Source organism: Miniopterus natalensis, chromosome 9, assembly GCF_054644295.1.
Source record: "Miniopterus natalensis isolate mMinNat1 chromosome 9, mMinNat1.hap1, whole genome shotgun sequence".
Lineage (NCBI taxonomy): Eukaryota > Metazoa > Chordata > Mammalia > Chiroptera > Miniopteridae > Miniopterus > Miniopterus natalensis.
This window is the reverse complement of record NC_142089.1, coordinates 26,981,361-26,997,751: the sequence shown is the minus strand read 5'-3', so window position 1 is coordinate 26,997,751 and position 16,391 is coordinate 26,981,361. Positions and strand designations below refer to the sequence as shown.

At 44.6% G+C, this 16,391-nt stretch overlaps 1 protein-coding gene across 1 annotated transcript; it reads right to left on the bottom strand.

The window, feature by feature from the left end:
• Positions 1 to 4,116: 4,116 nt before the first annotated feature.
• On the bottom strand, positions 4,117 to 14,946 carry LURAP1 (leucine rich adaptor protein 1). Its single transcript, XM_016199278.2, has 2 exons — positions 14,749 to 14,946; positions 4,117 to 8,513 (listed from the first exon to the last, which is right to left on the bottom strand). Exons 1-2 carry the CDS (start codon positions 14,944 to 14,946, stop codon positions 7,992 to 7,994), a joined length of 720 nt encoding a protein of 239 aa, XP_016054764.1. The 3' UTR covers positions 4,117 to 7,991.
• Between the last annotated feature and the right edge of the window lie 1,445 nt (positions 14,947 to 16,391).

The following is a 16,391-nucleotide window of genomic DNA, read 5'->3' as shown; positions in this document are numbered from 1 at the left end:
AGGATGCTTCTCTTTATAAAATAATTTCAACTAATAAATTAAAAAATTATAGAATTCCTGGCACCATTTTGCAGTCCTCAATGGATTAATGGATACAGGCAATAAACATCAACACTTGAAAAAAAATCACAAGCATAGAGACAACTAGATTTATATCCTTCTTATAGTTTTGCCAAAGTGATCAAATCTGAGCCTGATCCAGCCTCTGGATCCAGCCACCAATTTGCAGGAAATACTGACGACACAGGAATATTTAGAACTGCATCATGAATATGTAATCAGCAAAATCCAGACTGTAGTAAACTCTACCAGCCAAATGGCCCAGGTCCTTCCACAAATAAATTATAAGGAATTAAGAAAGTGATGAAGGGGGACTTTATAGATTAAGAGGCTTACAGTTATATCAATTGTTTTTAAATGGACAAGACTAAGCTAGTATCTGTGGATATACATTTGGATATAAAACTATTAAAAAGATGTAAAGAAGCAAATACTCTAGTCAGGAAATGGTTACTGATGGCAGAGGAAAGGGATTATATTTGGGATGGGGCCATGGACAGGACTTCTGGGCAGGTTTTAGTTCTTGACATGGCAGTGGTAACAGAAGTGTTGGCCTTAGAATCACTCATTAAGCCTTACATTTTTCTGCATTCTCTACATTTGTGCTTTATTTTGCAAGTCAAGTTTTTAAAAGACTAACAAGTGTTATGAACAACTTTATGCTAATAGCTTCAACAACTTAGATGCAATGGACAAATTCTTTGAGAAACATAACTTATCAAAACTATTTCAAATTGAAATTACAAGTATGAATAGCCTATGTATCAAAGAAATTGAATTTGTTATAAAAACAAAACAAAACAAAATCTCCCCATAAGAAAACCCCACGCTCAGATTATTTCACTGATGAATTCTATTAAATACTGAACAATACTGCCAATCTTACACAAATGCTTTTAGAAAAGAGGAGGAAACACTTCCTAACTCTTTTTAGGAGGCCAGCATAACCCTGATACTAAAACTTTTAAGTTTATCATAAAATTAGGGGAAATTGAACACCAAATATATTTTATTATATTGAGAAGTTATTAATTTTTAGGTGCAATAATGGTAATAAAAGTCCTTATCTTTTAGAGATACATTTGCAGATGAATTGGAATCATATCTAGTTTTGCTTCAAAATAATCTCAGGGGGAGAGTAGTTGCAGAAACAAATAAACCAAGATTGGCCATGAGATGATAATAATTGAAGCTGAGTGATGGGTACATGGAAATTCATTATATTTTCTTTATTTTTGTATATGCTTGAAATTTTATATAATATAAAACAAAAATAACTGCAAATGATTAAGACATTAGATAAATAAAAACTATGAGTTCAGAATAATTTAAAGAGAGAGCAAAACAGCCCTGGCCTGGTAAGCTCAGTTAGTTAGAACATTGTCCCAATATGCCAAGGCTGCAGGTGGGTCAGGGCACATACAAGAAGCAACCAATGAATTCATAAAGTGGAACAACAAATTGATGTTTCTTTCTCTAAAATCTTTTTTTTTTTTAAGGAGAGAAAAAAACAAATAAAATCAACATCAAGTTGCTAGGACACCAACTTACTACTTTGAAATAGATAAATAAGGAAAGAGATTTAAGCATTTATTTTAAAAAATAACTTTTAATATGTCTTTATTGATTTCAGAGAGAAGGAAAGAGATAGAAACATCATTGATGAGACAGAGTCATTGATCAGCTGCCTCCTGCATGCTCCCCACTGGGGATCAAGCCTGAAACCCGGGCATGTGCTCTGAGAACTGAACCGTGACCTCCTGGTTCATAGGTCGAGGCTCAATCACTGAGCCACGCGGGCTGGGCAGATTTAAGCATTTACCTTGACATTCTTGTATGAACTTTATTTCAGGATAACCATATGGTCCTAGAGGATGTGAAAAAGTTTTTCTGTACAGAATTAGAACTAATAAAAGAAGAAAAAATAATAGCATTAGAAAATTATTATTTTGTAATCCCTGGTGAAATAACCGATTCATAAAATGGTCATTAATGGATAGTAAAACTATTTGGTGAAAAGTTGACAGGGAGCCTTATGCTGCAGGATCAGTCTATCTCCATCTGAAAATGGAAGGAGCCTGGGACCTGAAATGCGCAGTAGAGGAGAGTTGTCCAGCCAGACCTGCGCTCCTGTATAAGTGAAAATCTTTATTGTGTTAAATCACTGAAATATGGGGCAATTCATTATAGAAGGTAGCTCATTATAAAAGTATACCATTTATATACATTAAAGCACATAAGCACATAATTACATGTACATATTTAAAGACCCATACATGTACAGAGACATACTGAACACATTAGAGTGTATGCCTAGGTCAGGGAAAGGAGTAAGAATAAGGATCAGGGATCAAAAGCAAATAAAACAAGAAAGAGACCTAGTATGAACTGATGGTGAGAGTTTATTAAGAAATAAAAAATAATTTTAAAAGGATAAAATTGCCCTGGCCAGGCAGCTTAGTTGGTTAGAGTCTTGTCACGATCTGCCAAGGTTGCAGGTTTGATTCCTGGTCAGGGTACCAACAAGAATCAACCAATGAATGCATAAATAAGTAGAGCAACGAATCAATGTTTCTCTCTCCCTCTCTCTCTCCCTCAAATCAATAAAAAAAAGGGGGAAAATCTACCCTTTCCAGAGAGAGTCCAGGCTAGTTTGCTGGTAAGTATCTTCTGCCTTGAGGAGTACAGAATAGTTCCGGAGAGGAGGCAATGTTGAAGACAGAGAGTGGACAACTCTCTGGCCTGAAAATCTCAGGCCTGAAAAGTTCCCTAAACTAAGAATTTCTCTCAAGTCTGACCTTCACTCACCTCTTCCTGGTAGTGATGATACAGGAGGCACTTGCCATTCTCCAGATACGGGGCCTAGACCTGGCCACCTCCCCCTTGGCACCAGGCTGAGGGAGGCTGGACAAAGCATAGAGGCTCATTCTGAGCCGGGGTGCATCTTCCTGCCTACCTTCCATCTCTGCCTGTGGCTGAATAATGGCCCCTCCTCTGAAGATGTCCATGTCCTAATTCCCGGAACCTGTTAGTATCTTACCTTATATGGCAAAAGGGACTTTGAAGATATGGTTAAATTAAGGATCTTGGGATGGGGAGGTGATCCTAGATTGTCTCAGTGAACCTAATGTAATTATAAAGACATGTAATCACAATGTAAGTCTCCTAAGAGGAAACAGGAGAATGAGAGAAAGAAGATGGAAGGATGGAAGCAGAGGTCAGAGGAATGAAGGTGCTATGCTGCTGGCTTGATGATGCAGGAAGGGGCCGTGAACCAAGGAATGCAAGCCGCCTCTAGAACCTGGAAAAGGCAAATAAATGGATTCTCTCCTAGAGACTCCAGAAGGAATGCAAGCTTGTAACACCTTGACTTCTAATTTAGCCTAGTGAAACTGGCTTTGGACCTGTGACCTCCAGAGTTATAAAGATAATACATTTGTAGTGTTTTAAGCAATTAAGTTTGTGGTTATTCATTACAGCAGCAACAGGAAACTAGTATGCTGGCCCTGCTGCTGGGCAGCCCTAATCTGTTCTCCTAAGAAAGTAAAGGTTTACAAGAGTGGGAAGTGCAGAATCAGAGAAGACTTCCTAGAAGCCTCTACAGTCAAATTGAACTAGGTTCAGGTTACTGTTCATTTATTACCGATATGACCTTGAGCAAATGTCTAAGCAACAATATTGTTAATAATGCATTGTTTATAGGGTTGCTAACAAATAATGTTTTAAATTACCTATTATCTAATTACCCACTTTAAAAAAAAAGTCACATCTCCTGTAGGTTTACACACATTCATTCCTCTAGTCAACAGGTGTCACTGAACACCCAGTACGTTCCTGGCACCATGCACACAGTGAGCTTGTGTCCACTATAAGCCCTAAGCATTTCTCACCTAAGCTGCCACTGAGCTCCCAGTCAGTTCAGTGCTCAACCTCAATGCCCCGTCCTAAATGCATGCCCTTACTTGCCCACTCACATGGTCTCATGTCTCCCTGATGTACCCATCCCAGCCAGCACCACCCTTTATCCTCCCAGGCACTGTCTCTGCAGCTGCCAAGAGCAATCTCATCTCTGCCTCTACCAGGAGCCCTGACAAAACCCCCTGGCCCACTTGGAGGACAATATGCTCCCTCTGATCACTTTCAGCACTCCATTTTCATCTCATTCTCTCTTACCTCTCTGCATCTCTCCCCCTTTTCCTTCCTTTTTTTTTTTCTTTTTTCTTTAATATGTCTTTATTGATTTCAGAGAGAGGAAGGGAGAGGGAGAGAAAGATAGAAACATCAATGGTGAGAGAGTCATCGATCGGCTGCCTCCCACACGGCCCCGACTGGGGATCAAGCCCACAAGCTGGGCATGTGCCCTGACCAGACCAGAATTGAACTGCGATCTCCTGTATTCTAGGTCGATGCTCAACTGCTGAGCCACGCCCTTCTCTTTCTTTGAACTAGCAAATGGGTCCTCCTTGTAACCCTAGGAAGGTCTAAGTTAACAGGAGAACTAGGCCTCAAGCAGCCAGTCCAGAGGCAGGTAGGGGGGACCAAAGATGTGTGTTTACTGGGTTCCTGAACTTCTCTGGTAGTGAAATAGGATCTAAGGTATTAAGACAAGGTGCCCAGACCTACCTGAAGTGTCCAGGCATCCCAACTCACCCCACCGCTCCAGCTTCTCAACATCCTCAGATGTCTATCCAACTGAGCTGTAATCCCCCGATTTATGGAGCCCTCCCCACTCCACAGGACCAACCTGGATTTCCTAATCTCTAACCTCTCCACCCCAGCCCCTGCTAACTTCCAGGTTTGAAATGCCGAATTCTGACCCCATGATCTCTGGGCCTATTTGCTCTCTCTTCCCAGAAAAATGGTCCACGGTTGATTTTCCTTATATCTGCAGTCCAGATTCGTGTACCCTTTACCCAATCCAGGTCCAAGGTTTTCTTTCCTTAGAGCCTATAGCTCTTCTCTAAACATTGAGCTGCCTCTTTACAGTAGAGTGAAAACCCAAATATTAAAATGGGAAAATTGCTTTCAGTCCCTTTGGACTTGGGTGGTGGTGACTGGGTGAGGTGGGGGAACAGTCTGGACAAGCAATGGAACTGTGGGCAGGCAGGCAGGTGATCTGGGTTCTCTAACCTGGGCATTGCCATGGATTTAACATGGATGACACTGAGCTAGTCTCTGACCTCTCTGGGCCTGTCTCCCCGGCCTGTCTGTGCACTGAGGGGGCTGGTTATCTGTATAACTATTTGAATTTGGAGGTTCCACCCAGCTACCCATGGCAATAGTGCACAATGGCCACAAGATGGCAGGCAACTTCTTCAGCTCAGGAGTTTGTAGACTAAACAAATGAGATTAAATAAGGAATACAAGGTAGTTCCCCAAGGGCACACTACAGAATGGCAACAGAGGAGGAATTGGAAAAGGCTATTTGAATTTCCAGCCTGGGGGTGGGGAGATCAGGAGTCTGGATGAAAAGAGGCCACATGCTAACCTGAGGAGCTCAGGGAAGGCCTGAATGGCCGCCTTGCAAACTCAGAGACCTAAAGTAACCACACAAGATGGTCTGAAATGAAAACTTTCCAACTAAAAACAGTCTATGGTGGGTAGTCACGTCTTAAGGCAGTATTTTTCCTTCACAGAGGTTAATTTTCACCTTAAGCCTGTTGGTTGTCTTTTTTGCATCTAAGATAAGCATACCTGATTAACATGCCTTTGCAAAACAGAGTAATTTCCCACTTTCGGCACCTGGGCAGAGACATGAATTCTCTCATTGTTATTGTTATCTTGTTAACTGTTGACTGTTAACTATCCTGTACCCACCTATGTAAAAGTGTGTCTATCATTTTACTTTTTATCCAATCCCAGAGGTTTCCCCACTTTGCTTTCTCCCACCTCCCTAATCTACCACCAATGGATTTCATGTAACCCACTGAGGCCTCCTCCTCTGACTGTGATCTACAAAGCAAGGTGTAAAACTGCCATTCTCTGGAGCATTCTCTCAATCCATTGAGATTTTGCTTCCTTAGATTAACAAACCCAAAACCTGGAGGGGTGGTAAGGAGAGGGCTGGTGGGCAGCAGAGGAGAGGCTAAGAATATATTTTAGTGACATCAATCACATTGAGGAGATGGGAGGAGAGAGGGTCTTTAGGGGACACCATGGGCTGGATGTATAGCCCCAAAATGATTGGGGTGGGAGTGCAGAATAAGACTTGAGGGGTTTAGGGGAAGTGGAGATGATCATCTTGGCTTCCCTCCCTTCCCCAGCATAGAATGAAAAGTAGAGAAATTACAGCAGTTATTCTAGGATTTGGGGATGACTCCTACAACTCAGGAGGGCACAGCAAATAGGCAAGGATCACCTGATGTCCTTTTCTCTCCTTTCAGGGCCCAGGAAAAATAGGGATCAACATATGGGCAGTTACCTGGTTTCAAAGGGTTAATCTCCAAGAATTCATTCTTTGACATCAGCCATAGCCCCTGTCTCCTTGTCCCCACCCTAAGCCTCAGGTTGGCAGCTTCCCTGAATTCCCTCTCTGGTGTAATTCACTAGGGCCTTGGGACCCAGGCCCAGAACCAGTCCCCTGCTCCGTCCTCAGGTCCTACGAGTCTAGGGCTTGCTCTAAGGGAGGAAGGAAAGTGGCCTTTTCCTCGCTCTCTCCCTCCTCCCAGGATGTGGGCGCTAGGACTAAAGAGCCTCTGTCTTTCACTGCCACACCACACCCCCCATTGTAACTCAAACAGGGGATTCCTTGTGTCCCAGTCTATGAGCAGGTCCTTATGACCAAATGGTGGAGGGTCTGGGGCAGCGTGGGGGAGGGGGATCACAAGATTAGAAAAGAAGACACCTCCTCACTTTGGAGATTCTGGTACACCTCCAGAGCTCTGAGACCTCAAGCTTGTCCTCCCTCTGGCTCCTATAAGCAATGGGGACTCATCTGCATATAAAAGGCCTGAGGCCTGAAGTGGAAGTGGAAACCGAGAAGGCGTGGAGACACAAAGGCTGAACCTCCTGGCATACAGATTTGGAGCCAGAGTACAATAGGGGCAACCCAGGGACAGGGTAAAACGGGACTGTGGCAGGGCAGGCCAAACAGACTTTTGAGAGCAGTAGGTAGAGGCTCTTGCCAGTTTCCCTCCCTAAAAGCACAGATATCGGAGTGCTGCACCAGACAGGGATGTGGTCACAAAGGAAGCAAGACTCCCTAGATAAAATGAGAACACCCTGTTTAAAAAGTATGAACCTTTCTGAAAAGAAGCGCAAACATCTGACAGTGAGAAACTTTCTTGCCAGGAGGGCTGGTATGTTCTCCTTCACAAGGAGTAATGGTATGGAGAATAAATGGGATGGTCTCACTTAGCAGCAGGGTTCAGATGCCGCTATACTAACCTATCACCACCAAAGAACGGGTACGGCTAATCCATCCTGGTAGGAAATGACATCACTCCCCAAACGAAACAGTGGTTCTACCAACCCCAAAGTTTCCTGGAAAGGCCAATCCATGGAGGGTTGGTCCTGAGTGTCCATGTCCCTCTACAATCATCCATCTTGGCCAAGACGGGGGCCCAGGCTCTTAGACATTGGGTGAGGTAATTATACCCCCATCTCTTCATCAGTGATCTCCTAAGGGTCCTTAAATCCCTCAAATCCTTAGTAGTTATAGGAGAAAGGGGAAGAGAGACCATCACACCAAGAGCCACAGGTCAAGCCTCTAGAGTTAATATATCTATGAAAATAGCTCTAGGGACCCAATAATGGAGGGACAGAGGCATAGCCTCCCTAGAGAACAAAGGGATGGTGAGAGGCCAGGTTTCCATGCTAACTGATTTCAATGCAGCTTCTTCCTAATCCCAGATTAAAGGAGAATAAATTTCAAGGGAGACCAGGGCCTAGTGAAGAAAGAGTCACAGCAGAACAAAAGGGTGGAAGTGTTGTTACAGGAAGGTCACATCATCCTGGCACTGCCCCCAGTACCAGTGGACCTCAAAGCCCAGCTTGGCATTTTCATCCTCTGGTGACTCAGAAGGTCCACCTTGGAGCCCCTCCTCTGGGGGCTTCCACACAGCCCTCAAACCCCCTAACTTGGTGGCTGTCAGGTCCACCTCGGTCCTGGCCCTGTCCCCACCAGGTATAACCTTTGCCCAGTCCATCTCAGGATGGGAAACCCTGAGGGGGCCCTGTTCATCCAGCTCGGTGGGGGCCACAGTGTCCAGGAAGCTGCCAATGGAGACACTGTCCAGCCGGTCAGTGGAGCTGATATCTGGCAGGCTGTCCCAGCTGCCTCGCCTCGAGCAGCCTGGGCTCCCACCTGTCAGGCTATATTGACTGCTGGCAAGGCTGCTGCAGTGGCTGGTCAATGTCCCCCGCTCTTCCAACAACCAGCGCACCGCCTCAATGCCCTCGTTCAAAGTCACCAGCTGCTGTAGGATCTTCACGTCAATGGCTCGCAGGTAAGCCTGGGGGAGTGGGAGAAGGAATCAGTCTCAGGTTCTGGGCCATGCATTTCCCAAATGTTTCCAGGGGTCCCTACCTTGTGGTCCAACCAACTTTGTTTCACTTTCAGGAAGCAGGGAGCCCTGGCCTGTGCGGATCAGTTGGTTGGGCATCACTCCATTCACTGAAAGATTGCTGGTTCGATTCCTGGTCAGGGCACATGCCCGGTTTCGGGCTCAACCCCTGGTGGGGGAGTATGCAGGAAGCAGCCAATTAATGTTTCGCTCTCACATTGACGTTTCTCTCTCTCCCTCTCCCTTCTTCTCTCAAAATCAATTTTTAAAAAAATCTTTAAAAAAAAGCATGGAAATAGAAGGGTTTGTAGTGTGGACTTAGAAGCAGGCACATTACTATTTAAAAATCTCACCTCTACCACTATGGCCAACTTTATCTTCTTTGAGCTTCAGTTTCCTTGTTTGTAAAATAGGGTTAAATCACTCACCTCACAGGTGGCTGTGAGAATTTTGAGATGCTGTCTATGAAATACTCAGCACAATGCCTAGCACAGAGTAAGGTCTCGGTAAATGTTAAATATTAAAATCTGATCCTACTGAGCTCTAAACTTCATAGGATATTACTATTAACTATTGAATGAGTCCAGATTCACCAGTAAGACTTAGAAACAGCCAAATAATAGTCTGGTAGGATGCCAGCTATTAATTGGGAAGTAGACTGAACCAAAAGAAGACAGGAGCTGGGGGATAAAGAGGGAGCTAACCTGGTCCCCTAGTTCCTTCAGGGCACTGGTAGCAGTTGTTAAGGGAGGAAAGAGTGGGCTAGAGCTTCATAGGGTAAGAATCCCTCTCACCGGGAATTCAGGACTTCCCGTCACCACACACTAGTCTCCCTGTTTGTGCTGGGAGTAAGTCTGACTTACTGGGTAATCTCTAGGGTCTCTTCCAACTCAGATGCACTGAATTACCTTCCCCAAGCACAAGTCTGAACCTGTCCCTCCCTTGCTCAAAAGACTTTATGGGCTTTGTGCTGCTCTTAAAGAATAAAAATCTAAACACTTTAGCAGCTGGCATTCAAAGGCTGTCATAATATGGCTCTTGCCCATCTCTCTAGCTTCACTTCTAGCATAGCTCCCTGGGAACCCCAGGTTCTGCCAGACATGACTTAAAGTTCCTTTTATTTAGTGTTACTTTTAATTAAAGTTATAGATAGACAGAGATTAAAGAGGCAAACAATTCTGCAAGATTTATTATGAAAAGTAACAGTTCCTCATCATTGTCCTAAATCCCACTTCCCAGAGACAACTATTAATTTTCTAGCTGTTTATTTTGGTACTTACCTTCTAATTTCCAAATAACATGCTACTTACTGATTTTTAAGTCTTAGTTATTTTCTATAGACTTCCCACATGATAGGTTAAGGATTTAACTCTTTCAACTTACTTCCCATTCCTCTGCCATACAGGCACCCTTCCCATGTCCCCATATTCCCAATATATGCAATAAAATTAATTATTCAGTGTTCATCTTATTAAAATTCAGAAATGCTATTATTAGTATGTTATAATGTTACATTTATTATTATTATTATTATTACTACTACTACTACTGTTTTGCTTAGTTTGCTGTATAGTTATCAATAAGTCATTTCCAAACTCCAAATTCTCTGAATTTCCCTCTCAAGGTTATTAAACACATCACATATTATATCTATTCCATCTTAAAGGCAACCATTTAGAGCCTTCTTCTAAAGGCTCATATGCTCCATTCTGTCCCTACTGCACAACTGTCCTCCAGGAAGCTTTCTTCACTATCTTATTGCAGATTTCCTTAGCCTCTTTCCTGAGTCAGATCCCCTGTTTCCAGGAGCCCATGTCTTCTTCTTTCTTGATTTACTCCTTCATTTGAGTGTGTGATGCTTTTCCTCCAATAGCTTCCTGAGAGAGTCTGCACAGGCGATACATTTGTTGAAGCCTCACGTATTGTATTTTAAAATGTTATTGTCCCCTCATACTGTTGGTGATTTAGCTGGGTATAGAATTCTAGGTTGAAAATAATTTTTCCTTAAGATATAAGGCACTGTTCCATTTTCCTCTAACTTTCAGTGTTACACTTAAAAAATCTGATGCTCTTCTGATTCCTGATGTGATCATCTTCCCACTCCTTATGGAAGTTGTTAGGGTCTTCTCTTTGTTCCCATTGTTCTAAATTATCACAGTAATTTGCCATAGTGTGAGTCTATTTTCATCCATTGAATTGGCCACTTGTTGGGCCCCTTTAATCAGGAAACTCATATTCTTCTTTTATTATGTCTTTAATAATTATTGTGCCTTCAATATTTTTCTGCTCTTTCTGGAAATCCTATTATTTGAATAGAGGGCATCTTTTTGTTTCCCTCTTTCATCTCTTTTTATATTTGTTCTAGTTTCTGAAATATTTTTACATTATTAACCCTTCTATTGAGTTTTTCATTTTTTCCTGTCATGTGTTTACTTCCCAAAATTGTTTCTAGTGTTCTGAATGTTTTCCTTTTTTATAGCTTCGTGTTTTTATTCATGGTGCAATGTTATCTTTTATCTCTTCAAGGACATAAGGATCTTTATAAGTTCTCATCTTCCTATATTATCTCCATTTTATTCAAGTTGCTTTTTTTGTTTTGTTTAGGTCTATATGGTTAGAGGGTCTCATCAGCTATCTTAGGATTGTTAGCTACTGCTCACACTTCAGAGTGGTCTTTAAAAAGCTGATTGGAAGCTCTGCATGTGTGAGGCTTGCCAAATCTGAATCTCACTAAGGGTTCTCTGGCTGGACTGTATGGGTAAGGCCTGAAGTCAGTATTTTTTTTCCCTTGGGTTCATCATAGTCACCATATTGTACCCATCTAGAGAGTATAATGTAAGCAAAGCTACCAATATTCTGGAGGCCAAGTAGGGAGAAAATCTGGGAGGAGTATTTCATGTAAATATAAATATACTACATTTCATTTAGTATCATGCAACAATATTTATTAAGTGTTTCTTATAGGCATGGCACTGTATTAGATAAAGGAAGAAAAGACACCATTTCTTGCCCCAGAGTCAACAGTCTAGTAGGTAAGTTAAGACAATGATGCAAACACTTAAAATTCAGTGTAGCAAATGCTAGGGGCTGTTGGTACCTCAAGGGCCATAACTCAACCAGGGAAATAAGGAAATGCTTCGAGAATAAGGGACATAAAGTGAGACTTGAAAATTAAGTAGAACTTAGCAAGAAAAAGGGGTAGAGAGAGGCATTCCAACCAAAGAAAAGAGCATGTGTCTCTTCCTTGCCAGAGCACATATCTGACCATGTCACTCTATAATGAAGACTCCTCCAGAAAGCTCTCCCTGGGTTCCAATAGCACTTACCATCCTGTACTAGAGTTATTAATCTGTCTCTCTCCTTTCCTAACCTGCACTGTGAGCTCCCTGACAGCTGGTCCTGCCCAGCTCATTTATGGTGCTTAGCCCAAGATTGGGTAGGTGAGATCCAGTTCTGTGATTTCGGTGTCTTTACTATCTTCAGCCTCCTCTGCTGGTCCCAAGGTTCAGGGGGTTGGGTTTAACCATGTTGATGGGAAATGAATCTGAGGACCAGATTCTATAGTCCTGTGATGGTGGATTCCCTGACTATGACAGCATCGCTCCACAGAACAAAAAAAAGTAAGGCTTTCTTACCAGAAAAAGAAACACTCATTTCACACCATCTCTTTGGAAACGGAAAGGGGATAAACAACTCAGAAGAGATGCAGCCTCAGAGGCCACTCCAACCAAATTCTCTTCCCAGGGGGATTCAGGTTCCCCACTCCTCCCCTTAATATATAGCCCAGCCCTGCGGCCACAGTTGCTCCCTCATCACTCAATTCAAATCAGGCCCTGGGGTAAAAACCCAGAGATCCCAGTCCTAAATCCCTGGTCATGAATTGAGATTCTCTGACTATTATTACTAGGAAGGCTCTCAGAAATCATCTGGTTCCACAAAATTTGCCCCCACCCTCTGGGAAGAGTCAGAAAAACAGGCTGAGAGAGAGGCCCTGCTCAAGATCACAAGATGATTCAGGAGCAGAGCTAGGACTTGAGCCTATGCCTCCCCCCTTCTTGCCCAAAGCTTTTTTCACTGTTCTGTGGGGGTGGTTGTCATAGCAACAGTTATTTGGGTGGTAGTATTAAGTAGAGGTTACCATTTCTCCTTCCCACATATCCGAGAGTCTGGCTGGGCAGGAGGGAAGAGGCCTAGAGGCAGGGATGACCTTGGCCTCAAGGGCAAAACTGTCCCCTCCCTGCAGGAGAGCTGGGAGAAAGACAGCTGAAGGACAGTACTTAGAGGGCTTAGACTAGTTCTGTCCCAAGTGGCTCCAGGGGAACCCCCTTGTCCTGCCCCTTCTCCTCCCTGGGTACAACCCAGTGAGCAGGGCAGAGTACAAAAGAGATTAATGACATCCTGGCCTGAGGAGGGAGAAGGGAATGGAGTAATGATCCATGGGGCACACAGGGAGTCTCTCCCTGTTCTGGCCCTCAGAAGGCTCCCTCCCTCCTGCCCTTCATGGGCAGCCCAGGGCCCCAGGCCAGGCTGGATCAAGAGAGATCTAATCAGAAGTTAAATGTACCTTCTTAAAGTTTATAAACATAATATCCACCAAAGGCAGAAGAGTTAGAGCCAGAGAGACTAGGCATGGCTTCTCCCTGTGTGAGCTCAGGCAAATCCCTCAGCACCTACAAGCATGTTTGTCTGTGAGATAGGGAAGATGATGATTGCTTTCCTCACTTGAATGACATAAAATATATTTAAAGTGTCTGGCACAAAACAGGTCTCAATGGTAGATGCAAAGTGTAGGCAGGTCATCTGGGTTCAAAGCCTGGTTCTGCTTTTTCACTTTTCATATGACCTGGGGCAATTACTTAACCTCTTTGTGCCTGTTTCTTCATTGACAAAATATCACTTACCTAATAGGGTTGCCATGAGGATTAAGAGACTATTTTGTAAAGTGCTCGGCATGATGCTTGGCACATGCACTTGGTGAAAGTTCCAAAGCAGGGCACTCTAGGTAGGCTCCTTCTAGGCCTTGAGCTAAAGTTTGTACAATGAGGCAAAGCCAGGCCCCTCCCTTAGGGGGGCACCACTTTGGAGAATTTGGCTCACCTCCAACCTTCAAGGCCAAGTGCACACATGGCATTCAAATCCTCCCTGCAGGGAGCCTTTCCTGATTGCTCTCCCCACAAGACTCTCCTCCCAGCCTCTCAGTCGGTCTGGAAGCCCCCATGACCTCCTCCCCCTCTCCCTCACAGTTCAGCCTGGCACAGAGCTGGGCACACAGTGGGGCTCCGGGAAGACTTATTAACTCACACCCTCACTGTGGCCTCCTGGTTCTGGGCCAGAGAGCAGCTGGCAATTCCTCAGTTCCCCAGAACTGGCTGGAAAGTGATGGCAGGTGTAAATCACCCCTTTCACCGGAATCAGGGCCCTGGGGAGCCTGGGGAGCCCCAGCTGCCCTTTTGGCTCTGAATCTAGACCAGCAGCAACAGGGAAGGGGGATGGTGCCTGTTTCCTTCTCTTCTCCCCAAGGAGATACAGACGAGATCCAAATATCCAGAGCACCTTGGGGGTTGGTGAGGAGAGACTGAGTCAGAGGTGATGAAACCAATACTGATAGTGCTGCTACTCATGTCTGCTAAGGTTCTAGGACATTTCAAATATTTTAAGGGGATTGGAAGAATGTTAGGAAAAGGAAAGATGTTTTTAATGGCCCTAGTCCAGGCAGTTTTCACTCAAATCTCTCTGTGCTAAATCCTGTCATGAACAGTGGGGCCTCAGAACAAACATTGGGACCAGTTTGCAGAAGAAAAAATTGGTTGCCCTATAATGGCACCTGGGGGATGGTCCTGTGGGTGAGGGTGGGGGATTTCTGCTGTGCTAGGTTCTCAGTGCTTCCCATTCTTCACCTCTCGCCTCCCAATTATTTGGCAGGAAAAACTTCCAAAAGCCTGTGCTTCCCACCCCAAGTCCTCAGGACCCACCTACACTCCACTCACCCTCGGGGAGACAACTAATGGACCCAAGGGTGTAAGGACTGACCAGGGAGAGATCCTAATGAGTTAGTTAGGTGGGGAGTTTTAACTCCCTCGTCTTCAGTCCAACTCTGAGTCGTTCCTTCAGGCCCTGCGCCGCCGGGGGACTCGGAGACTGGGGCCCCCCCTCCTCCGCCCGGGCCGGTGAAGCCCACACTCACCAGCTCCATCTTCAGCGCCACGATCTTGTCCCCCAGGCCATGGCCCGTGCTCGGCGCCCCAGGGAGCGGCAGGGCGCTAGAGGTTGCCGGCTCCCACTCGCCTCGAAGCCCGCGGAGCAACCCTTCAGGGGTCTTCCTGCCCACCTTGCTCTCCACGTCTCGCAGATCAGGCGTCTGGGACTCCGCAGTCCCCTCCATGCGGACCTAGAGCCTGAACAGAGCTGGGCGGCCGGACGCTGGGGTCCCGCTCCCGGGGGTCCTGTCTCCGCTGCTAGTGCGGAGCGGAACCGGTGGGTCCCCGCCCGCGGCGCGCGGGGGCGGGAGGAGCGCGCCGTAACGCTCAGAAAAGCCGCGCAGCGCCGAGTGTGTGCGTGCCTGTGTGTGTGTGTGTGTGTGTGTGTATTCGAGTGTCGTGCTCACAGCCTCTGGGTGTGTGTGTGTATTTGTATTCGAGTGCTGCGCGCACAGCCTCTGTGTGTGCGTGTGTGTGTGTGTGTGTGTGTATTCGAGTGCTGCGCGCACAGCCTCTGGCCCTGGAATGCTCAGGGCTGGGCGATTCTGGGTTTGTACCTGGAGCATTCGGAGAGCTCAGCGCCTTCTCCCTAACCCGACACGAATCCAGCCAGGCGCACAGCAGGCGCCCAATAAATGTTTGCTGAATGAAGGCTAAGTGTGCTCAGTCATGGATGTGGGAGTTTAAGAAACAGTGGTAACAGAGAGCTGCTGAGAGTGAGTAGAGGAGCTGGGTCTAAAGCTGTGGTTAGAATTTAGCTAGCCACCGACACACACACAAACACCCCTGTGTAGCCCCTGCATTTAGACTAATGGACAGTAAAGTTTGGCCAATGAGGAGCAAACAGTATTGAGATCAAAGAGGTCCACATGGGCCAAATCGTGTTTGATCTTGTAAACTGATACTTCTTATGTTTTACCATGGGTATAAATTACTGTGTCTTCGAGTCTTGTCAAAAAGCGAATTATGATTCTGTAAATCTGGACTGGGCCTGAGATTCTACAGCAATCACTCTTTGAGTAACAAGGTTATAGGAGATAATTCTAAGGTGCTTGGATTTTATTCTACAGGCAATGAGGAGCTATGAAAACTTAGGCTTTGGCTTGATTTTAGTTTTTAATCCAAGTAATTTCAGCCCATGGTTACAGAAAGATAAAAGATAGTTACTACTCTTGCCCTATCCTTTCCCACCTCTAGTCCCACTCCCCAGAGATAACTTTTAACTATATTTTTCTGGTATTTATACTCATAACCCCACAATAGGTTTATACCACTATTTCTTAATTTTAAACATTGTCTATTGACTTCCTATTAAGATAAATGCAGATTTACCTCACACTCTGTACTTCCCTTCTTCCATTGGCCTGAATATTTTTATCATTATTTTTAGTTCATCTACTGGTTGGCCACCTTTGTAGTTTTAAGTAATATATTTTTCCTTAGTATCTCTTGATCCATGGATAAGTGTTAACATTTTGAGGGATATCATCTCACCATTTAGGAAGCGGAAGAATGTAGAGAGTTCAAAAATATATAACTGATCTTCTGGCTTCCTCTGTCTCCTTTTAATCCACAAACAGTAAATATTCTCTTAAACTGGGTTGTATCGCTTCCTTGCCTAAAATTGTTC

Bases quoted from the DNA above. Each gene is read 5' to 3' on its own strand.
- LURAP1 (XM_016199278.2), bottom strand. From the start codon at position 14,946: ATGGAGGGGACTGCGGAGTCCCAGACGCCTGATCTGCGAGACGTGGAG. The intron at 8,514-14,748 runs GTGAGTGTGGGC...CCACTCCCCCAG, and splicing joins TGGCGCTGAAGATGGAGCTG to GCTTACCTGCGAGCCATTGA.